Source organism: Spea bombifrons, chromosome 1 (genome assembly GCF_027358695.1).
Source record: "Spea bombifrons isolate aSpeBom1 chromosome 1, aSpeBom1.2.pri, whole genome shotgun sequence".
In the NCBI taxonomy this organism is placed as follows: domain Eukaryota; kingdom Metazoa; phylum Chordata; class Amphibia; order Anura; family Pelobatidae; genus Spea; species Spea bombifrons.
In genome coordinates this window covers 112,139,078-112,163,752 of record NC_071087.1, presented here as the reverse complement: position 1 = coordinate 112,163,752, position 24,675 = coordinate 112,139,078, and the positions used below count along the sequence as shown (strand labels likewise).

The 24,675-nt window shown below is 40.2% G+C and overlaps 3 protein-coding genes and 1 long non-coding RNA gene across 5 annotated transcripts; 1 reads left to right on the top strand and 3 right to left on the bottom strand.

Moving 5' to 3' along the window:
- Positions 1–228: 228 nt before the first annotated feature.
- Positions 229–3,557, bottom strand: RITA1 (RBPJ interacting and tubulin associated 1). Of its 2 annotated transcripts, none has more exons than XM_053468809.1 (3): positions 3,417–3,557; positions 1,963–2,257; positions 229–1,557 (listed from the first exon to the last, which is right to left on the bottom strand). In XM_053468809.1, the coding sequence occupies exons 2-3, from the start codon at positions 2,238–2,240 to the stop codon at positions 1,140–1,142; spliced, it is 696 nt and encodes a 231-aa protein (XP_053324784.1). In that variant the 5' UTR covers positions 2,241–2,257; positions 3,417–3,557; the 3' UTR covers positions 229–1,139. The 2 variants fall into 2 exon arrangements, with proteins under 2 accessions (XP_053324784.1, XP_053324794.1); XM_053468819.1 differs by lacking the exon at positions 3,417–3,557 and adding an exon at positions 3,361–3,398.
- Positions 3,556–12,477, top strand: DDX54 (DEAD-box helicase 54). Its single transcript, XM_053468795.1, has 21 exons — positions 3,556–3,677; positions 3,829–3,950; positions 5,498–5,615; positions 5,880–5,950; positions 6,213–6,401; positions 6,771–6,820; positions 7,008–7,049; positions 7,258–7,353; positions 7,437–7,558; positions 7,733–7,794; positions 7,881–8,012; positions 8,367–8,577; positions 8,691–8,825; positions 8,921–9,142; positions 9,870–9,943; positions 10,268–10,462; positions 10,557–10,699; positions 10,921–11,028; positions 11,296–11,400; positions 11,570–11,664; positions 11,833–12,477. The coding sequence occupies exons 2-21, from the start codon at positions 3,831–3,833 to the stop codon at positions 12,084–12,086; spliced, it is 2,544 nt and encodes an 847-aa protein (XP_053324770.1). The 5' UTR covers positions 3,556–3,677; positions 3,829–3,830; the 3' UTR covers positions 12,087–12,477.
- A 487-nt stretch (positions 12,478–12,964) lies between these two features.
- CFAP73 (cilia and flagella associated protein 73) lies at positions 12,965–18,573 on the bottom strand. Its single transcript, XM_053457069.1, has 7 exons — positions 18,500–18,573; positions 17,478–17,583; positions 16,993–17,097; positions 16,319–16,519; positions 15,788–16,009; positions 14,351–14,509; positions 12,965–13,224 (listed from the first exon to the last, which is right to left on the bottom strand). Exons 1-7 carry the CDS (start codon positions 18,553–18,555, stop codon positions 13,129–13,131), a joined length of 945 nt encoding a protein of 314 aa, XP_053313044.1. The 5' UTR covers positions 18,556–18,573; the 3' UTR covers positions 12,965–13,128.
- A 3,333-nt stretch (positions 18,574–21,906) lies between these two features.
- LOC128474670 (uncharacterized) lies at positions 21,907–24,576 on the bottom strand. Its single transcript, XR_008346385.1, has 2 exons — positions 24,374–24,576; positions 21,907–22,196 (listed from the first exon to the last, which is right to left on the bottom strand). It is a non-coding gene; the product is annotated as an uncharacterized LOC128474670 (long non-coding RNA).
- Between the last annotated feature and the right edge of the window lie 99 nt (positions 24,577–24,675).

The window sequence follows — 24,675 nt, the reverse complement described above, 5'->3', positions numbered from 1 at the left end:
AGGCTTAGTAACTATACAAAATAGATGATGATAATAGATAACAAATCAGCACTAATTGTTAACTTTCACTTATACTATGTTTGCTGTCATTGCAGTTTTTTGAGCAATGGTTCCTCATATCACACGTTCCTTAAAATGCAGTACAGCATAGGAAATACAGTTTTAACGTGGCAATCACCGAATAAACCATCCGCGCCCTCATGCTTTTCCGCGGAGGTCCTCTCAAACCAATAAATGATCAATTCTCGATTAGAATATTTATTCTCACAAACACGCACACCCCTGGAAACAAAGCAGTCTTCCACAGGGGTTTATTCACTAAACGGACAGCTGTTGTTATAATGCCTCAACTTCACTATTCATTAAGAATGGCCAATGTTGCCAGGTTCCTCTGGCAAAAAAGACTGAGCCGATTCGGTATAATGCAAGTTACGACCCCAACTCAGATGAGAACTCTTCCTTTAGTAAATAAACCCCAAAAGGTACAATCAGGTAGCCCAAATTCCTCCAAAGGAATTGCCATTATGTTAAAGGCACAAGCACAACTACGTCATAAAACAAGAAGGTAATAAATGTTACGATAAAAACCTTTTAACTCGTTAAATGCAAAAGGGATGATAACCTCTCTATTATTCCAAAAATCCTAAATAACTATCTGCATATATTATTACAACCGTGCTGTATTCCCTTCATGGCACTGTTATTTGCGTAAGCATCAGTTAAATCATGTCTTGGTCCCCTGCTTTATTTACCCACATGGCATATTTGTGACTGTAGTCAATAGGGAAAATATTGTTGTATAGACTTTGCCAAAGAGCACATCAAATATATCAGTCCTTGTATTTTTTTTAATGAAAAGTAACACATTAACTACTTTAAAAAAAAAAATGATGGTGTACTGAGTTTCGGATTATCAGCATGTTAACAATAGGGGGGAGAGAACTTTAATGGGAAGAACAATCATGCTGCCGGAGAACAAGAAGTTAAAATGACTGCTGCAATGGCACAAACATAAGACATGTTTGTAACCCATATATATGAATTATTTTTGTCTATCAACAACATTAGATGGGTTTATTTATAGCAAAGAACTGTAAAATGTATAATGTCTGCTTTAAGCACATTTTAGGCACTGCTCATCATTTCCATGGTGGTCTTTCAGTCAGTGTTCCTGAACCTTTTCTGACAGTCACTCTCCCAGACCAGCTTGATGATCGAGCACTGTCTTTCCTTGAAGAACTCCAGCCGGGTCTTGTCACAGATGGAGAAACCCCACCAGAGTCGGAGTCATTATCCGGGAGCTTCCAGAAGTTCCTTTGGCCCTTGTAAGCACCCAGGATATTTTCTGAGGCGTCAGGGGGGTGCACAGCCCGGACTGCTGATTTGTTATTGCCTGGTTTGGCTGTCTGTGGACGTAAAACAGGAGTAGGACACCAGAGAAGAGGTCGCAGTCTAACAGTGTCTTCTTTCTTCACCCATGGTGCTTCCCATCCACAATCCTCTAACTTCTTACCAAACAAAGACTCGTCACAATAAGAAGGAGATCGGGTTTTTACCCTTTACACAGTCAATGAGAAAAGAAAAAAAAAGGGAGATTTGTTTGTGTTAATCTTATCATAATCTGATAATTATACTTTAACTGTTGAAGGTTCTATCAAAGGTCTATCGAACTATTTTGATAGCATCCGAGCAGCTTTACCCGCATAGCTTTAAACATACATAAAGTGACCTCTCGTTAAGTGGTTTTATCGCCACAGCAACTAATGAGATTTCCTCACTGACTGGACCACCCCATTGGTTGCCATGGTGCCAAGAAAAAAAACATACCAAACGAACCGAGTTAACTATGCTTTATCAAAAGAATGAACAAAGAGTGAAATATTCCTCCCAACCTAATGAAAAACAACCCTGTGTAACAAAAGCATGAACAGAACGCTTTATTGTACTGGCAAGGATTGCTACCTGTATTGAATTTGTTTCCTTGGGGTTCCAGTTGGGGTACGGTTACTCTTGCAGCTGCTGTTGCTTTTGATGTCCTTGGTCTCTTCTGGATTCCACACACGTGGAACCTGACTTGGGGTAGCGGGACTCCACTGGAGCGCAGTATCCACTCTTCCCGGGGAGTTACTAAACAAAGACTCATCAACGTAGGAGTTTGCAGCTTTGAAGCGGTAAGCGCTGCGGCTCTTGCACTGAGGAAGAGAAGTGCGATGTCCAGTGATGGAGAGATCAAGAGACATGCCTGCAGCAATCACATCTGGAGGAGAAGACGGGACAATTGGGTACGGAATGTCGAAATTACTGACTTATTGCAAGAAAACACATTAAATAGTGCATGGACCAACTTGCGGCTCTTCGTATCGAGGAAACCAAAAAGTGTCTTATCATCGTCCTCGGCAAAACAAACTGAAGCAGAGATTTCACAAGTTGCTCAACTCTAACCATTCTATGCGTTATAGGACTGCAAGCAACGCACCGAATATACACATATAATCCGCTCACCGACACACAAGAAATGTCTAAATGTAGATGACCTTTAATTTCATGAATGAGTTACAATTAAAACCACTGGCCTCATAGCCCCCTTGGCCAGACCACATTTCAACTCAGTAAACCTCACCTGCAAATTCCTATCTTAGTGAATAAAACCTGTATGTGTGTAAATATATTTATACTAAAGAAATGTTATGCTGCAGAAGGCATACCGCAGCGCAGCGTTAAAGGGACACTCCAGCCATCATATGTGCGTTAATGCATACGATACGTGATATTAATAGTGTCCCCATGGCAAAAGTATACACGTGAGCCCCATCACTGGCTTGGGGGTCTAAGGAAACCCCTAACATACATATGGAGAAGGGGCTCCTATTGATTTCATGCAGCATTGAGCCAATCAGTGGCAGGCAGAGGGGGCAGGGAGCTGCAGCTTCTTCCCAAGGTAAGTACTTTATTAACCTATTGCTTTCTTTCTCAATAATGCAAGTTGAAGTACTTTAATATGCACTGTTCTTTGGCATAGCTCCCTCGGACAGTTTAATGTCTAAAGCCAGTTTAAGGACAACCCAACACATTAGTGGTTTCACCATTTAGAACAGTTTAGTAAACTGGTACAGGATAGGGAGATGCACCATAGGTGTAATTACATAACAACTATTATCATGTTTTACTAGGGAAATATGGGCAGACCGGATGGGTCGAATGGTTCTTATCTGTGATCCAATTCTATGTTTCCATTATACACTTAAATAAACCGGCACAGTTATTAACAGGAATTCCTCAATGAATATTAATATAATACACTATGGACTCTGATTTAATAACCAATAACACAGAAATGAAAACGAATAATATTGAACTCACAGATCTCTCCCCAGTCTCAGCTTCCATGGCAATAAAAACAAACAGCGAGGACTTACCCAAACCTTACGAGCGGGGATGTGTGGTTTTCATCTCTTTCCATATGAAGGCACATTGGAGCCGGGTAACGCCTGTCACACCAATTTAATCTTACCGCTCGGTTCTAGTAGTTGGTTATAATAACTGCAGATGACAGTTAAAATAAGAATCGGAAATCAACTGACCCCTTCATTTGAAGGCGCTAAGTGGTACAGTCCAGGAAGTTGCGCGTTATCACTTCCGGGCTAGCTAGAAACACGTGTGTACCGGAGAAACTTGAGGTCTGTACGAGAACTGGGGGTTGTATTTCTGTATATCTTGTTTTTGGCGTGACACTGGCCCCTTCGGACCTTTTTCAAAGGCATGTTACAGGGACCTAAGTTAAATAAATCTTCATGGAGAGTTAATCAAAACAATTGTGTCTCTAAATAGGAATGGCTCAGAAGAAACGCAAGGGATCTCGGGGACGGAAGCCTTCTAAACACCAAGAAGGAGATGACAGTGACACTGGAGAGTTCGATGTACAGGCTGGGGTACCAGAAGTCGATCAAGTGGTAAATGATAACTCCGGGGATAAGCTGTAACATGTTATCGATCTGATTATTGTACCATATTACCCATCGTTTATAGGACACATGTACATTTCACATGTGACATCCGGTTTACCTTCACCTTATACATTTCACATGTGTGACATTCGGTTTTCAACTAGAATCACTCTTCTTTGCTTTGGTGTCCCTCTTGTCTAGCAGTTAAAGTCACATTTACTTTCTATGACATGTTCTTGAACCCGTCAAGTGCCTGACCAGTCGATCAGGTCAGGAACATTATTAGTTAAGAACACTTAATATGTACAGAGTCTTTTAATAACACTTACCCGACAAACTCTGCACCCGGATTAAAACAATTGGGTTATGAAACTGGGACAAAACAACAACTTTTTGTAGACAGTATCAGAAACCTTCAGAAGGCAGCATCATGCTGAACTTTAAAGCATATGAGGCAGAAGATAGCACAGTTTACATGGGATATGAGAAATCTGTGACGCGTACTGCGTATCTACATGTTCATAGGTATAATGGAGCAAAACCCACTGCTCATGTGCACTTCATTTACAGAAGGAACCAAAATAAGATTCCGGTATTATGAGTGATCAGAACAGTACAGTGTGTGTTACTTACAAAAAAAAAAAAAAAAAAAAATAGATGTTTGGATGGTGCCTTATCGCTATAGAAACCAATTAAATTATGTAATTGGCAGGATCGTTCCATCATCATTCCATTATTTGTTATAATTAAAAAAGGTGGTGTGCTTCCATGTAGCCTTTGTAAACAAAAAAAAATGTAAAATCACAAAAAAAACACAACCCCAAATAAGATTACCATGTGCAGAATTTAGGGAATGTAATATTTTTTATTATGGTTTTACATTTTTGCTGCAAAGGTTTTTAAATTTTATTTCTCATTCAATGTTATCTACCATTGTTTTCCTTGAATGGGATGATAAGGGAAGTAGCTGGCTCTGATCTGTACACTGTGCCAATTGTTTGTGAATTAGTACGGGCTGCAAAAGAAGCTTTTAAAACCGTGGAACTTTAAAGCAGCAGTAATAGCCCTAATTATTGTGGTCGCTTTAACTTCATCAGCAGGGAATCATAGTAACACGTGGGTTCAGGTACCCAAGCGTCATTCGCTTAATGAGAAGATTTTTCCTGGGCAGTTAGAACAGCGCTGTGACATTGTCTTTAGCGGACACAGTATGCCTCCAGTTAAAATAAATGCCCAGGTTAAGAGGAATTCCAAACTTTAAGCTTCTTTTATACCTCGGTTTTGATAAATACCTAGCTTCTATGTACCGAAGAGGTGTACTGACAACATTAGAACTAGTCCTGGAGGTGTGATGAGAATTTATTTTATCTATGGATTGCTTTATGCCAAGACTAAAGTCGAGGTGGGAGAAGTTGGTATTCAACAGTTATTTAAAGATTAATTGACTTTCCAGACAATTTATAAAAAAAAAAAAAAGCATCTCTCCCATCCCATTCTGAGAAAAACACTATGATCTTTTTTTATTATTATTATTTTTTTTTTTCTCCTTGTAGCATCTTCCAGCTTTCCCCGCAGCAGACGGGGACTCCGATATGGAATTGGACGACACCAGACAAATGGTCCGGGCACAGAATAAAAAGAAAAAGAAATCTGGAGGGTTCCAGTCAATGGGTAATGCATCCACCATGCAATGGGCTTATTCACTGAAGGGGGTGTTGGCAGGAATAAATCACCTAAATAGTTATAACCGTAAAATGTGTTTTCAGCATCATTACAGCAATTTATTCATAACTGTGTAATGAATTCTCTGGGGTTTTGGATGTGAGATCAAATCGTATGGGCTAGTGATCCACTGGTACATGTTCATGTATTTAGAAAGATATGTGAGAGGCTTCTTTGGCGTCCGTGTTTCACCACTTTACTATTTCCCCCCAGGTCTCAGTTACCCTGTCTTTAAGGGAGTAATGAAGAAAGGCTACAAGGTTCCTACTCCCATCCAGAGAAAGGTGATTTTATTAGTCGTTGTTTATTTACAACAGTTAAAATGTCATATATATATATATATATATGTGCAGCTATCACACAGTGGGGAAAACAGTTATTTTTCTAACAAGGAATCAAAACCGACATCCCTGACATCGCCTGCTTGTCTCAGTCGTAGAAATATCCATATTGGCATAAATGTATCGTGTATCTCGGGTTTTCGGCATGCTCTGTAAAATGAAAAAGGCTAACTGATCATAATCCTCATTGATTGTTGTTTTGCAGGTGGTCCCAGTTATTTTAGATGGTAAGGATGTGGTAGCCATGGCTAGGACGGGCAGTGGCAAGACTGCTTGCTTCCTCATCCCCATGTTTGAGAAGCTGAAAGCTCACAGTGCCCAGACCGGAGTCCGTGCTTTAATTCTGTCACCCACTCGAGAGCTCGCCCTGCAGACTCTAAAATTCACCAAGGAGGTAAGCGAACTTCTGGAATAGTCGTGTTTATCCATTTCAATAAAATTGTATTTGATGCCAACATTTGCCACTGAGTAGCTCCATTACCTGCCTCTTTTTATAATGTAATTTTAGGCCGTATTTGCCACCTCACTGCCACTTGTTTCCTGCAGTATTTTCTTGATTTAGCTCCCATCTGGACAGCACTTTGTTTGCTGGCATTGCTCGTTGCTGTTCTTTATCTTGTCCCTTTTCATTTTAATTTGATATTGCCTTTTTCATCCCTTCAAGCACTGTCATATTCTCTGAGGCCTGTAAAACCTCCAACACCCACCCCTTAATTTGATTCTTGAATTTGACGTACTCATTGCTTGTATTCTTTTCTGGCAGCTTGGGAAATACACCGGTCTGAAGACAGCCCTGATTTTAGGTGGAGACAAGTAAGTATAAAGAATCCCCTTTGCGATCCTGAATCCCACCCAAGTAGATCATTATTATACTGTTTCTTTGACTTTGAATATTTTCCCAGGCAAGGTTTCAGGGAGAAAAATTATGGTTATTATAATCGCATGTAATCAGAGGTTTCAGTGCTGTCCAAAAAACTTTGAAATCTGTCTCTCTTTGTAGAATGGAAGATCAGTTTGCCGCTCTGCATGAAAACCCAGACATGTGAGTATGACCCTCCACGGGAAATAAAAAAGCTTTTGTTCTTTATCATAGAAAACACATAAGACATGACAGCCTGCACTGTCCAGCTATTTAGCTAAAGATTTGCACTAAATTATGTGCTGCAGGTTAATTGAATTCTTTAATTTTGAATGTTGTATCTGTTGAATTTGTCTGTAAATACCCCTTGATCTCCTTCCTTCGCCTGCAGAATCATTGCCACACCTGGCCGTCTGATGCACGTAGCGGTCGAGATGAACCTTAAGCTGCGCACTGTAGAATATGTGGTGTTTGATGAAGCCGACAGGTCTGTGACATTTTATATTCTGTTTCCGTCTCTAGTACTGATAACGGATATCCAACTAACAATCTACTCTTTCACAATATTAGACTTTTTGAGATGGGCTTTGCAGAGCAGCTGCAGGAAATTATTGCGCGTCTGCCGGAGACCCGTCAGACATTGCTTTTTTCTGCCACCCTTCCCAAGATGCTGCTTGAATTTGCCCGGGCTGGTGAGTACGTTTCTGAGATCGGGATATTCATGTTAATGACTTAATGACACTCCTTTTCAGATCCTGCTTAGTCTACTCATCATTTAAAGTTATTTGCTGTAAATAGCTGGATGGTTTGTTGTGGGCATTTTTCTCCCCTACCTGTGCTTATGATCTGATTATTTGCACTTGTAGGTCTCACAGAGCCGGTGCTAATCCGTCTTGATGTTGACACGAAACTAAGTGACCAGTTAAAGGTAAGGTATCTGCAATGAAAAAATGAACTTGCAAGTATTTTAGTAAACAAGGCAATGATGGTTTTTTTCCCCCTCTTGCATAAAAGTTGGCCTTTTTTCAATTACGCGTGGAAGATAAACCTGCCGTGCTCCTTCATATTCTGCGCTGTGTAGTGAAGCCTCAGGAACAAACGGTGATCTTTGTAGCCACTAAACACCACGCTGAATACTTAAGATTGGTAAGTGGGCTACTGAAATTCAAAAGTTACAACCAGGTATGAGAGAGAAACTGTACAGATAATTTCAACAGGGAAATTAATATATATATTAGCATTTTGCTGTTAGAGGTCTTGGTGTTAAATCGTAGTAAATTTGCCAAAATCACTAACAATGCAAGCATGCTGAAAGTGGTCACCTCCATAAATGCTGGTTCTGCACACCCGAATCAAATCTTTTTGCCACATTGCTAATTCATGCACTTTCTGTCTCTGTGGGACCACTTTAATAAAACATACCTCTGCTTTAACCCTAAATGTGTAAGGTTGTGCAGGATGTTACATCACTATCCACTATATTTTTACCTCCCTGCTTAGATGCTGGACATGCAGGGTATCCCCTGTTCTCATATATATAGCTCTCTGGATCAGACTGCGAGAAAGATTAACCTGGGCTTGTTTCTACATGGGAAAGTCCGTGCTCTTATAGTCACAGATGTGGCCGCCCGTGGTATAGACATCCCAATGTTGGACAATGTCATCAACTACAACTTCCCCCCTAAGCCAAAACTTTTTCTGCATCGTGTAGGTAAGTAATCGGTCTTTTCTACTTCTAAAATAAAAATGTTCCCTTTGCGTCTTTAGGTTTCCTTTCAATCTCATCCACTGTATTTCCTTTTGTATTTGGCTTTTTCTGAACAGGTCGTGTTGCAAGAGCAGGGCGTAGTGGCACAGCTTACTCTCTCGTTGCTATAGATGAAACCCCCTACGTGTATGACCTTCACCTTTTCTTGGGGAGACCCCTTAAACTGGCAGGAGCACAGGGGCCAAACACAGGTAATTTTTTTTGTGTTATCCATTTTTTGGTTAGTAATGTGGTCCCTCTGCACACATTGAGATTTGACATTCAAATTTGTTTAAACTAACTGCAGATACGGATGGGGTATATGGTCGAGTTCCTCAAAGCGTGATTGATGACGAAGATGCTTTGCTGATCACTGATCATGAACGGTCTCTGGAACTGAAGAGCCTCCAGCATGTGGCAGAGAATGCTTACAAACATTACTGCAAGTCTAGGCCTGCTCCAGCCTCTGAATCCATAAAACGAGTCAAGGAGGCGAATTACAGTCAGTTGGGTCTTCACCCCATATTCTGTAAGTGACCAGGATTCTGTGTGTATGTCTCGTATTTCTACTTTAAGCCTTTTATTAGTCCTAGTGTCCAGTACATCCCCTAATGAAGAATCCATATTAAAGTACTTTGTATTATTTAACTTGTATTGAGGAAATAAAAGGTAAGAACATTTTAGGAGAGGGTGCAGTGTACCACCTGCTCTATGGTCCAATTTTTGCGTTCTGCGAAGAAGTTTGCAGAAAACTGCTCTCATTGAAACCAGTGGTTGCAGATTTTCTGCAAGCCCTAGGAACTGGTGCAGGGAAAGAGGCAAATGTGAATCGTTTTAAATGGGACACTCCAGTATCATGTACATTAAAGTGCATATAATCGCTTGAGTGCCCCGTTAGTTTTAGATTGACTGCAATTCTAGTATGACCAGCACATTCATGTTATGTATAAATACAGCTCTGGAAAGCAAAAAGCAAGGTGATTTGATCAAGAGAAAGGTTATGTTCTCTTCAAATTATTCCTAATAGCAGAGAGATAAATAAAAAGTGTTATATGGCAAAAATAAATGCTGCTGAGGGATGTTTTTCCTTGCATTCTGAAATTGTAAGTCATTTATTTTCTAACTTTTTCTAATAAAATTCATGAGGATAGTCTAACATATAGGACTTAGGGATGTAATCCATATTTACATCTGTTTTTGCCTCTGCTAAACTTTGAATTGCCCTTTCAGTTTCTCCATTGCTTGTCCATTCTTAGGGTCTCTTCTTGGTCAAGAGGAAATGCAAAGGCTGACGTTTGTCGACAGTATCAAATCCTACAAATCTAAAGCAGTAAGTTAAGGCTTTATGTAGGGCTTGCATATGCACCTCATTTTGAGGCAGTCTGTCCTTTCTGTGATGAGAAGCAAGCTAAAATACATTTTATGATATAGCCATGCCAAAGACTGAGTGTTCCACCTATGTACAGGTGTTCTGATATTTATGGATCTCCTCGGTGCAGGATACGAACAGATCTGGCTTTAAATCTTAGAACAGCATCTAGCTATCGATTCTGTATTTTTACAGTGAGTCAAAAGTGACAAAAGCCATCCCGCTGTACAGACCTCAAATAAAACAAATTAAACCTAACTTTTTTTTTTTTCTCTTGCTTGTAAGACCATCTTTGAAATTAATGCTACAAACAAAACAACAGCAAGTGAAGTTATGCGAGCTAAACGCTGTCGGGACAAAGGCGTCATTGCCAAATTCCAGCGCCTGCAAGATGAGAAAGCTAGTGAAACGGTCCAGGCATCCACCAGTGGGACGTCGGTTCTTCCCTCCGAACCAGAAGTTGATGAAGAAAATATGGAGGTAACAGAAATCTTGAAACCGCGTTAAGTCTTTGCTTTTTCACACAGAAGAGCCTTGTCTGGTCAGATGATTAATTTTCCTCCTTTGTTATAAGGGAGTCTTTTCACAAGTGCTTGGAAAGAGAAAAAGAAAGGACACCGGGGATCACGAGGGTCCCAAAAAGAAGAAAGAAGCATCTTCCCATGACTCGGAGTATTATATTCCATACAGGCCTAAGGATTTTGATAGCGAGCGTGGGTAAGAAAGCTAATGCAAACGTTTTGGGGCAGAACTTTAAGGGAACAGTTATGGGACAAATGATGCTCTAAGAACAGGTTGGTAGTATTCGTTAACAGGTCAGTGTATTTTTATGGATATTTTCAGTAGAAGATATCTACATTTTGGTTGTATGACGGGTTCTGTTGAGGAATATTTGCAAAACCCAGACAAATCACTGTTGGACATGTAACCTCATCTAGGCTCAGCGTTGCTGGTAACAACTTTGAGAAAGCAGCAGCAGGGGCAGTACTGGATTTACTGGGCGATCAGACCGAGGATCTCCAAAAGAACAAGAAAGTCCTGAAGTGGTAAGTTTTTTTTATAACCAAAAAAATGAATCTTTTTACATTCTGACCACGAAGGATTACTCAAAAGAACTGGGCTGAGAACCCGGCAAAAATATCTGCTATTATATGGAAAACATACCAGAGGCCTTGAATAGATTAAAGATGATTTTCATCTGGGCAAAAAACCACCTGATCTTTGCTGTTTATGCAGTAACCGTGCATCTATTTAAAAGAATCCAAATATCGGCTTGGGATATTATGTACCAACCTTCTAATGTTTATTTTAAGGGATCGCAAGAAGAAGAAGTTTGTAGGAGCAGGTGGACAAGACGACAAGAAGAAAATTAGGACAGAAAGCGGCCGACTCATTAACAGCTCTTATAAAAAGAACATGTATCTTTTCACAGTACTCATGGGTTTCTGGATGTTCCACAAACTTCGCTTTTTTCTGCATTTTTCTTAGTAAACTATAATAAAATGCATGGTTAGATTTTTCTCTCTCTACACCTATGGGTATACATATGTGCACGGACTGTTTTGTCCCTTAACTGTCATTTTGCAGCTATGAGGATTGGAAGAAGAAATACAAAATAGATGACCAGGATTCTGATGAGGAAGGAGAGAGGCAAGCTGGAAAAAATCACAGGAAAGGGAGAGGTAAGAGAAGTTCATTTTATGTGCATCATTTTGCTGCTTTTTTTCCCCCCATTGCCGTCAGTAGAACATTGTATCGTGCCTCAGTGGCGTAATACATTACTGTGCTAAGTTTTTGAGGATCAAATTGGTCGCGTACTTGTTTCTCACTTTTCATGCCTCTTTGTAAAGGTGGACGGAGTGGATCTCGAGGACCCAGACCAGAGACCCCTGGCGCACATGGAAAACTTCGCCCCGAGCTGCGCAATAAGCAGCAGATCCTTAAGCAGAGAAGAATTAAAGAGAAGCAGAGATTCCTGCAAAGTGGGGGGATGAAGACATTAAAGAACAAAGTAAAGCAGAGAGCCCAGACTATGAAGAAATCTGCATTTGGCAGAGGCAAGACCAATGGTTTTAAGAAAGGAAAGATAAGGAAGAGGCCTTGATTTTAAGAGGTCTATGAATTAACTGTTTCAGTTCCAGCATATTCTGCATACAGCCCACGGTATAATAGGTGCCTGACCTATGTGTGTGGTAAAAAGTACAGTCTCTTAGTCTGTTTTGGGCTTAAATATTACATCTATGAACTAGAATAACCAGTATCATCCTGCACAAGCACACAGCCTGGGAGGAAAACCATCATCAGTTAATACGTTTCTTGTATCGTGTAATTCTTTCTTCCAGGGATTCAAAGTGTCTCCATTACACATTGCAAATATGTTTCTAATATGTGCATTACAGTATCCCTGGGTACATGAGTGACATAGCTCTATTGTCATCGGAACATAATGCAAGAAACTTACAAAGATGTGTATTTTATTAAATACATTCTTTCCATGTTTTTGCATATTCATTTTATTCAGTGAAAGAAATACTAATGGAAGTATGTTTGTTTCTGCCGTTTGGAAGACCATGCTCATGCTGCCGCATGGCTTCCACCTGCTCACCCTCCCCGGTACACTTTAGAATCTATATACTTCAACTCTTCCTGAAAATCCTGTGGAATGGTTTTATAGCCCTTCAGTGCTATGCTGTATCTGGAATGATATTCTTTTGGTTAAGTATGAAAACATTACAAGTTTGCACAGTTTTTCAGTGCAAACTTTTGAAAAGTGGTCTTCTCGGCAACGGCTAATGGAGTGGTCCAATCGGCAAGATAATTGCTTGCTGTGGTGAAACTTTGCACCATAATCGCCTTTTGAACATAGTCACACCTAGTTTTCATTCTTGTTTCTAACTTAACTTTAATTCTCTCCACAAGAATTGTAAGCCAGCTAGGATCTTGCCAATTAACATGGTGTATGAAAACACAAGAGACCTGGTGTTATAGCCTTTAGGTACCATAGTTTAATACCACTTTATTTACATTGGGTTACAATGTACAGACAGGACTGATCTCGGCAACTATATCGTTTTTATTGAAGTCAATAAGATTTGAGAAGTGGTCAGTGACATACGCTAGATCTGCAGTAAAGGTGAGATGGAGAGTTAGTTGGCTGTAGTTACAGCTGGAGTCGGTGGCACTATGTCAGCCTTCTTCAGATCCTTGTATATAGCGTCAAGATCCATAAAGCAGATCTTAATCTGTAATATTAAAAATATAGTATTAAAAGGTCACAAAGTCACTCATCTGCACAACTACAGAATTAGTTATTTACATTGTATACATGAATGCAATTGCTAGACTGGTGGATGTAAAATGGCCATTTTTTGGTGTGAAGCTTCCAGAGAATGTAACTGTTTAACCAGTTAGTCCCCTTAGGCTGCACCTTTACGTCCTTGTGGTAAGTACGCCCTGAATTTGTTGCAGGACAAGCCTGCACTCTCCCCTTTCGGCCGAAGCTAGCATCGCTGCGAGCGCTGGTACACTATCATTTCAGGAAAACCCGATCATTTGATCAGGCTTTCCCTGCTGGTGGGTGTCAGTGCTGACACTGATCGGAAGTTCACTTGAGGAGAGGGCTCTCCCACTACTCCCATTTCTGGCTGATTGCGATTATTGTAATCTGCAATACAGGGCTATGGAGCCCTGCTTGGTGATCACATTGTAATTGGCATAAAACAGATCACAAGGAGGAAAATATGGGGGGGGGGATAATCTAAACGAAATATATATATATATATATATATATATATATATATATATATATATATATATATATATATATATATATATATATATATATATATATTGGAAGCAATGAAGTTACCATGACATCACTGGCATAAAACATGTATGAGAGATAACCAAAGCTAAACTGTACTGGGAACAGTGCAAAAAACTTAAAATTAAAGATTGGAAAAATTTGATATTTTTGTTCTATTTTAGTTTTTTTATTGTCAATTATTATGTTTTATGTATTTATTATTCTAAAAGGCCCTACTTCTCCTGAACAAAATCATGTATAATTTGTGCGGGTTCTTCAAATATGGTAAAGGGGAATCATGTTTTAACAAACATATGGTTAAAATGGTTTGGTTATGAAAACTCCAAGGACTGGAGGGGTTAATAGCATCTAACTGCATTTTAATTATTTTGTTTGTTAGGGCAAGTCACACAGGCTAAAAAGTGTTTTGTTTGTGGGTTTTTTGTCTAAAACAAAAAAGTTACAAATTCTATTGTCAGAAGTACACCCACATTGTACGAGGGTAAGGGATGAATACTTTTATAGAGTGTCTTTTGGAATATGTAAACAGCAACTCAACTTACTTTCTCAAGCTGTTCATCTGTATCCTCCACTGAAAGATCTGTTCTGATGTGCATTTGTTTGGTGATGGTCTGGAATAGATTTAGTGTCGCCATTCTGATGCGTCCCAGCTGTAGTGTATTCTTCGCTGCAGTGTTCTGTATCTGTGCCCAGCGGGATTCCTGAAAACCCAGAAATTACAAGCAGAATCTGTAAGCCCTCCACTACCCTAGGAGGAAAGGAGTGACGCGCTCAATATCTGCCTGGTATCGCTATGCGTTTTCAAGAGCAAATCCCAGTCAGATTCCTTTGCAGAAAGGTCCGATTTGGCCCAGCACAATGCATAGTTAATGTATGAGAATTCTTAATACTATTCAGTGATGTAGCTATGCAATATACAGGGACAGCTCAGTCCTTCCTGGAGGAAGAAGCAATACCATGCTCTTAGAAAGTTCCACTAACAGTAATTAGTGTGTCTGAATTTGTATATCTCAATCCTGTTCCACTACAATGTACTAGTTACTAAAACTTAGAGCATTCCCTGGACTTTGTACAATAAGAGTGTCAAAGTCTGCCCAAGGTGTCTCTTTTAAACTCCTTAAAACCTTTCATGACGTTCCATGACGTTATAAAAAAGGGGGCCCAATCATGATGACGTGGAACGTCGAAGAAAGTAGTGGTGTGCGCTCCCGTGCACACCTCTATCCAGCGGTTCCTGGTGGAGGGGACTCCCTCGCACCTGAGTTAGTCCTCAGGAACCACCATTAAACCAACACACTGTGAGAAGTCTTGTGCTATCTCGCAACACTGAACTGATGGATGCCTTGTGTTCTCCTATATATAATATATTCAGCAGCCTCAATAATAGTTAAAAAAGAAAAAAAAAAACAATAAAACGGTTATCCAGCATGCCTCAGGAGCCTGTTCTATCATGTAGGCTTTTATTTCTGTGAGCCTACCTTGCCTTATTTTGTGTGCTGTTGCGCAGTGAAATAAGTGTGTCATGTAGATTTTAAAAAAAATATACAAAAAAAACTATATGTGTGGTATTTCTGGAGTTGCAGCTGAACACATTTTGGTGATTTTCTTTGTAGTTGCATGTAATTTGCAATCGTAAAAAATAGTTATGGCTCCCTTTGCCAGGGATTGGTAACCAACTGGTTGCATGATAAGTGTCCAAATACTCCTAGTGAAACACCCTGGGTTGTATACTCTCCAAAAACACATACTGTGCCCAATAACAATAAAACCTAAAAAAACCTTCCAAAAAAACCTATGCATATTGGGTTTCTTCAAATTAATATTAACATTAATATATTACGTAGTATTTTGGTCAACTGAACTGGTTTGAGGAACATTTTCATGGTAAAATATTAGAAAACATTGTTTTCGTTATTTTAATGTATTAAAATTAGCGCTTCTATTGGTAAGCGTAAGGCAATAAACATATTGATTCCTACCCACTGAAGAACAAGGGCCTGTGCCTTCTCCAGCTTTCCCTGGAGCTCTGCCAACTGGTTATTTTGCTCCAAGATGTGGCTGCGCGCCTCCTCCTGGTAGCGCGACAAGCGCGCTCTCTCTTGTTCAGTCTTCTCCTGGTTCTTCAAGTCCCTCTGCAGAAGCTTTGTCTGCGTTGCCATTAATGTGTTGAACCGATCTATCATCTCCTGCACTTCTTGGAACTGAAGGCACAAAAAAAAGTGCTCCTGTTAGCTGAAGAGGCGTCTCTGCTTAAACCTTCTAGACGATGCCAGTCTATGGTTTAAATAAAGACGTACCGTGTTATCTCTATAGATGTAGCCAAAAAAACAGAAAATACACACTAATGCAACTGAATCAGCTTTATGATGAGGTAAATTGTGTTGCAGAGTGGTACATGTAATGCTGTCACCATAGCAACTAATGGAATGTTTCAACTGATTGCTCCACTTGTACCAACAACTACTGCCAGAATTGTGTGGATTAACTAGGATGCCGGCTGCAGATGTTACCTCATCTGTCTTCTCTAACACGGTCTGTAGGTAGCGCTGGTATATGCTGTTCTTCTCCTGACGCTGCTGCAGAGCCTTCTTTTTGGACAGCAACTGCGCATTCTCTTTCTGCAGCTTCATCGCTTCTAGCTCCTTCTGTGCGGCCAGTTGACGTTCCTCGCCTGCCTTGCGCATTGCGCGCTTCCTTTTTGAGTCATTCTCCTACAGAAAGTTAGTGGGTGATGAAAAGTGCAATCGTACATTGGGTTCTGTATCCAAGGTTCACGGTTGGAAAGCATGAAGGGGAAATACACTTTCCCCAGATCCTTTACAGGGCTGGCACGCTTGACTATGGAGTCTCCATCATAAAGGCGGTATAAAAGCTCCCATCAGGGGCGGGAGGTTGACCAATGCAGCTGTATCGGGGGCAAATTTCTGATGGGTTTGGTGTACTCCCCAACATCCCTATCTTGCATTGTTTTTTTTCAAATTAGGGGATTGTAATATTGGGGCCACAGGGCAATTAAACATTGTGTGCACTGGAGAAGGAGTGTTTTTTTAAACATGGGGGGCCCCGAGTTATTTGTGGATTGGTAGGAAATTACAGAACATGGAGAGTGTTATATTCATTTTCCCCAGAGCATAGATCCAATATCCAATTGCAAGACAATGATGCCCTTTGCCTTGTATTATACCTTCAGGAACTTATCAAATTTGAACAAAGAATCCTTCAGCTTCTCTTCCTTGTGTTCCAGCTCAGTGCGACGTTGCTGCAGGCTCTCCGTCTTCATCTGGAACTCCTGCAATAGATTTTAATTTGGTGGTCTAGTGTTTTTCTGTTCTAATTATAATAAATAACTAAATAAATAAACACCGGCAATACCGACAAGATCAAGCCTCAAACTATGGATTTGTAAAGATCGTTTTATTCTGGTCTGTAGTCCCAAAAAAGCTTTTGATAAAGCGAAACGCGTTAGTTTAGTTCGTTTGGCTGGCTGTTACATTTGAATTATAATAAATGGTGCTTTTTTGATTCCAGAAGCTGGGTGGTTTCCTATAGATAATGTGAAATATTTCTCTTAAAGATGAATTATTAGGAAGAATAGGCACGTGTGCATAGCTTTTATTTGGACTGCAACAGAATGGACCTGGTTTAATGAACACACAAGAAAAATATCACCTCCTTCTGGCTGTTTAGAGCTTGTTCAACTTCTGCCATCTCTCTCCTCTTCTCCAACAGTCGCGTAGCTGGAGTCAAGAAATCATCTTCCCGATCTGGCATCTTCCTATAAGACAGCATTTCATTGTATTAGAGTAAACAAATGCCCTTCTGGTGTTTTTCCCCGGAATAATATATTATTACTATTATAAAGCAGCCAGACAATTAAAAGATAAACACAACTCACTAAAACGTAGGAAATCCATTAGATCCCAGGTCTTGCCTTTTAAGCAAGAATAGGCAACCCTTATGTTCTTATCGGACGGCAGCCCCAGATCTCAAGGTGTTGTGAAATTATACCTCGAACTTCACTGATCTTGGAGATATGTCTTTAAAATAGGGGTGGGCATTTTTGAGTCAAAGCTAAAAGCCAGGTGCAGAAGCAATTGTTTTTGGAGGGGACTTGAAAATATTATTATACCTTTACTGTAGCATAGTAGATTGCAAGCTTTTGAGACTACTTAGGTCTATTCTAGGCATGTTAATAACAATTTGTCAGATAGTCTGGAAAGCTTGCAATCTATTATACTTCACTTTGCCAATATCATCCTTACCAAATTTGTTATTTTACAGCCTTATGCCTTTATCACAGTATTTCATGACTTCTAAAATTCATGGGCCAGTGGTTTTATTATTTTATTTTTAAGTAATAGTGGTTATTTGGTTTTAAAAGCCCTACTATAGGCCAAGACCCCCCGAGCAGGTGTGAGGGATGCAGAGAATACTCAAACCCTTGGTCTCTATTGTTCCATAACCGGATGTTGTAAGAAAAAACAACAAACAATTATGTTAAATATCACAGACGGGTGCAACAAGTTAGTATAGTGAAAGCAGACAGATGTTGCTAGTAGTAACTGTTTATATAATCGAGGCTGGAGGAAATCAGACAGTCGATAGAATAGACATATAAGAGATATCGGTTTTATATTGGCAGAAACACTAAAATACACTACGAAGAGGAAATGGTTAAATGTCGCCCTCACACCAGCAATTTATCCTCAAACGCCGCCCGAAAATATTCTCGCAGATCGAATTCCATGTTGCTCCGTGCGCTTGATTCCGGACAATCCGGCAGCTTCATGTAACCATGGAAACAAGATCCCGCCCATCGACACGTTTTCATCGGTGGGCGGTGTTATCACTGTGCGAGCTTCCGTAGTCCCGTACTTTGACTGGAGGGAAACGAGTGGTTTCATTGGTCTCTCCGAATGTGCCCGCGGGTTTGCCCTGGTGAATACGCAAAGCTGTACAGAGAGACATGTATAGGCAGCATTACTATCCTTTAAACGTGCGCCATTACTATCCTTTAAACGTGCGCCATGAGCTCAAAATATATGCTACGCTGTTAAGACTGGAGGGGAATTTAGCGCCATTGTCCAGAAGACTAAACATCACACAGTTTTTACACATTATCAGTGTCTTAACTCTTAACACAAAACTGTGAAGTCAGAAATGGTTGTCAGATAGCGTTAACTAACTGTCATTCAGGGACATTTGATGAGTGCATTGCATCAAAGTTGTGGTCGGGACTGGCTAAGCAAGACCAAAACATCTAAATGGTGCCATGTTGCTTCCCAAACAGCTAAACAGTGCCATATATATAAATATATCCAAACAGCTAGTCAGTGCCAAGCTGGTCCCCAAACAGGAACAAAACAGCTAAACAGTGCCAACCTGGTCCCCAAACAAGACCAAACCAGCTAAATGGTGCCATGCTGCTTCCCAAACAGCTAAACAATGGTATCTTTGCACCCACACAGTTAAACTGTGCCATCTTTGTCTCTAGTGCCATCTTGGTCCCCAAAAAGCTAAACTGGTCCCCAGTTTCGCATAGCCATATTTGCATGCCTGGGAACTCTCCAGGTTTCACCCCGAGATTGCCGCGTGAGCGCTGCTCCTCTGGTTCTCTGGGTCAAGACCCGAATCCTCCGGATCGCGGGAGCTTGGTCTTGACACGCCCCACTCCCCACCCATTTTTCCCATTAAATGGGGGTGTTTCCCACTGCCCCTAACGTCTGCGGCAACTCCCCCGACATCAGTGGGACCGCCCACCGACATCGGTGTGCAGACCTGGCCGTGTACCGCAAGGGAAGGCTCCGGGTATGCATATTTGTCACTAAACATGGGACTGCCATTCAGGGACACTTACTTTGATGAGTGCATTGCATCAAAGTTATGCTTGGGGCTGGTAAAAACATATTTGCCAGCGCATTTTCAGTATTTACACTAAACAGGACCAAAATAGCTAAACTCCTGCCACCCGGAGTTTGGCCTTAGTGCCCTGGAGACCCGGAGTAACCGGGCGAACCCAGAGAGTTCCCAGGCGTGCTTGGTGCGTGTTGGTCTCTCTTGATGGTGCTGGTGGAGTAGAGCTTCTCATTTGCAGACGGTGGATAATTAGTTCCCCTCCTGAATATAATTAAGAGATTTTGACTTGTGAGATTTTGCATTTGGCTTTGCATGCATCAGTCAAGGTCTTCGTACTGCAAACTCCCTTAACATTTTGCTTGGCTAGGTGTTTCTTTTACTAATCAGATCAGATTTTGCTACTCAGAGGGTGATCCTCAAAGAGAACCCTTGCGAATGTAATTGTCTCATGTTTAAATTCCACTGATTTTTTTTTCTCTGTAAATCATTTCTACTTTATACATTCCTGTCGTGGTTTACAGTTTTGTTTAGGAATGTTCTCTCACTGTTGTTTAGTATAAATAGTGTTTGTGTAAGTGTGTATGTTTTCCCATACTCTAAATTAACTGTTCATTTCCACAACTAAACATATCTACTGGTGTTTAAAAGAAGCAATATGTATGCATTATATACCACGTGTGCAGTTGTCCTATTTTATTTTTTGGCAATAATTCATGACAATTGTTATGTCTTCCTTTTAGGCAAAGGGACACTCCAGATATCATATGCACTTTAATGCACAGTCCATTTAAATGTTTACGGTGCAAATGAATGGGATGATCCCAAATGCAGAATGCCCCCCATATGGCTTTGCCCCTTTCCCTGCGCCCGATCTATTTCGCACGCAGGAGATGAGTTGAGCCAGTCAATGGCAGGACATGTCGGACCACGGAGGAGCAGCTTCTAGGACAGGTAAATCTTTTACGTTACTTGTTTCATTATTTTTTTCATTTTGAAGAATGCACATTAAACTGTCCCTTAAACTTCCATTTTAGGGTCATTGTTGTTTCCAGGTTTTGGCTGCCTTTGTAAGGGCGAAGTGACAATTTGTAGGCTCCGTATTGTTCCTCTTATATTTAATGTCTTTTAATCTTTCTGCTTTCCCCGGTTAATTCACCCATACTCCAAAACTGTAATGTATGCCTTGATTTCTGTTAATTAGACTCTAAACCTATGTGTTTACCCTACAACACTGACTGCTTTGGATTGTTGCCCAAACCTGTGACACATTTACTTCCAATACTTTCTGCGCTTAGCAAGCTCCAGTTTTATGATATACAGTAATAGGTATTGCTTACTGGATGTTGTTGTTCCAGGAGGGCCACTAGGGGCTCTATAGACCTTTGTAAAAAATATAAACTATATATATATATATATATATATATATATATAATATATATAGTGTGTGTGTGTGTGTGTGTATATATATATATATATATATATAATCAATAGCAGACAATCTCTTATAACTGCAACTTGGGGAGCAAAAATAAAATGTTTACGTGGTTTTCGGTATATAAGCCAGACAATAACTGTGCCAAGTGTTTAACTACTATGCTCTCTCTAATGCTTGAGTGTACATTGTAGCCCTTATAAGCACTTTAATGCATATGATGGCTATTACTTCATATTTGACATTCCTTTCATCCAAATGCATACAGCGATTCATTAGGATCATCTCTATACAGATACTCCCTTTCCCCCATCCCCCAGAGACTTTGCTTTGCTCCTGTGCAGCCATGAGCGAAGTACTCACCTCCAGCCAGTTGGAAGACTGTCTCACATAAGATTTTCAGAGGATCTAATTTGCCAATTTGGCAAATATATTTGAAATCAATGGCCTTTCCTGCCAGTAATTGGCTTCACTGAGCAGCGGAACCTGGTGGGAATCATAGTGAGTAGATGGGTTATAGTTCTGCAGCTGTAGCATCGTCAAGATGGTAAGTGTGGGGTTTTTGTCTCTCCATGTAAAATAAATCATGTTAAGATACATAATAAGTACTTTAAAATGTATTTATGTTCAGTGAGGCTGTTCGGGGCACTAGACTGTCCCTTGAAGAATGTTAAAGCTCCTTCACAGACCTATGATTCCCTGGAGGTATCCATACAGGGTTTGCTTTGTTATGTGGACTTCACCCTCATTGAGTTAAACCTTATACAGTAAAATGAGTTTGGAGACACAAGTGTGTTAATAAACTAGATGTGTATGGAAACCTGTTTTATTTCTATTGTATGTACCACTTTGTTGCCTTGAAATGGACACCAAGGCTTTAAAGCTTCAGGCTTTGCCTTCCCATGTTTTTGTATCCCTGTGCCGTAGCATGCATGTGTCCTTGTGGTACCCGTTCTTGCCTCATAGTTTGTGTCCTAGGAAACTGTCTGTTAGGATGCTGGGAGACAAGGTTCTGTTCCGAGCACTTCTCTTTTGTAACAAAACTAATGTGGCATCAATAGAGATTGGGATCCTTGTAGTACTGTTTTCAAACATCAATCCTAGCAAACAAGAGGGATGGAAAAATGCCAGACTCTATAAAGGCAAATAAGTGCAATAAGGACTTCCCGGTAGCTCTGGCCCCTCAGTTTAACAGTACTGTTAAACACTCTGATGTTACCTTTAATTTAGTTAGGCCTTGAGGCTACAAACAGCGCCAACTGCTGCTTATTTCCCTATTCGCCAGTCAGTTACTCTTAAAGTCTATTTTATTGCTGTAAACACATATTGACATAATAGAAAAACAAGTATTTAAGCTGAATGGTGAGCCAACTTCCGAAAACATCTTACTGTGCTGTAGGAACAGTTTCACCATATAGGTCCACCAACTGTTGTCCTCAGTCCGTAAGCTTCCTGTCCTTAATGACAATGATATGGACTCAGCACAAGGGATTTCTGAAGTCATACATGAGCTGAGTAAACATATTTGGGACTATAGAAATCTACGTTATACAATATCAGCAACATATTACACTTGTTCTTTTAAAAAAAAAATATATATATATTATTTCCACAATGTATGTGTTTAAATTTACATTCTCTGGAAGCTGAAATGTGAAGTGAAGTGCTGTCCTGAAATAGGTACATACAATGTCCCTGCTTTCAAAGACGCATTCATACTCCATGCCATATACATTACAAATATTAAGAAAGAAAACTGAAAGCTACGATAACAGTTTAATTCAAAACCTAAAACATTAAGCAACTTTTCCTTCCTGCTCCAACTTTCTCCCATATGCATTTGTGCATTTCTCCAAGAACCATGACTTTATTTAAAATTGCCCCAAGAGCCGTCTTTGGGACCAATGGTGGACTAGAGACCAATGTTTGAGTACCACTGTCTTCATAATTTTTTAAATGTTATATAATATAGACAGTTTGTTATGGTCTAATGAATAATGTCAATGGTAACACTAACTCCTAATGTTTTGCATACTCTGTGCTATAGTATAGTAGTATAGTATAGTATAGTATAGTAAATGTAACATTTGACAGCATAGAGACATGTGGTCTATCTATTCTGCCCATTTTTATTTCTGTAGTTTCTGATGCAGTCCAAGATATTGTTACAGATGTACCTGCCTGGTCAAACCACAGGTTCAAATCCCAGAAGGGTCAATTCAGCCCTTCATCTGAGATCTATAAATGGGCCCAATTGATTGGGTGATAATAACATCTGTCATTCAGCTAATTGCCAAAGTGTGTGCTAAAAGTGCTTTGGGAGAAAGATGTTGTTACCTGGCTTGAGGTAGTAGAAGAGCAGTCTCTGAAATGTAGCCTGGGGTACTACACAATGCCTTGTGGTGGACAAGGAAGCAGAGGACACTGGATACACTCAGCAGAACAGACTGGGTAGCTAAAGGAGCAGGATAGACTCACAGGCTAAAGAAGCGGACCAGGTAGCTACGGGAGCAGGGCACACTCATAGGTAGAAGCAGAGGTAGACGAATCAGAAGATGCAACCAGGAGCAAGTCGAGCCAGTCTCAAAACCAGCAAAAAAACTGTCCAAATGAAGGTCAGGAAAGGTAGGGAAGTGTAAGGGGAAATGGGCAGAACAGAGCAAAAATTTAGGCGAGGAGTAAGGGGGAAATAATCACTAGCTGCTAACTAGGAAAAACCGCCTTGAAAAGGGCACTCCGTTTAGCAAGTAGTTCTCCTGCTTTGGAGATAAATAGTTTCTTAGAAGATATAGTCCAGTGCCTATAGTATCCATCCAAAGTCTTTTTACATCCTATTGAGAGAACTTTTTTTATTTAGCAAATTTTAGCTGTAACCCCTGGGATTGACAAAGCACTCCCTATATTTCTAAAGTGTGCTTTGGCAACCACCTTAACACGCAATCATTAAATGGCTCCATCACCCAGGCAGTGACAAGTAAGAAAATGTTAATATGATGATTTAATGAATCAGTACTTTCTAGGCTAATCAGTAATTTCCATCCAACATTAAATAGAGCTGCCAACAACAAAGTATTCCAAGTCAAAGTCCAAATGTTAAACCAATAAATTGCATTGGGTGCAAATCGCTGCCTGTAGAATTTTCTAATAGAGCATTAAATTGTACAGATAGCAATTTACCAGGAATATACAGAAATTCTTTTAGCTATCCACGTTTGTACACGTGCATTCGCCCGCACATATGTATTTTATTGAACAAAAGCTCCTTTCCCATTATTACTTTTTCTTAAGGTTTAATTGGCGTATTGCGGTACTGTAATCCATATTTTGTATAGATTAGCCATCATTGAAAGGCATTACAGGCTGCATTGGCAGGCAACGGTTAAGTCTTTGAACGAGCAGCTCAGTAGATGTATTAATGGAAGGCAAACAGCATGATTTCTTTCATACATCCAGCGGGGAGCTTGTTTCGTGCGGTAGAGTCATGCAGAGTTATACACAGGTAAACAGTGGCTCCTTTCCATAGTACAAGAATACCTGGGTGGGGGGGGAGTGTGCAAAGATGTCCCCTCCTCTGCATGC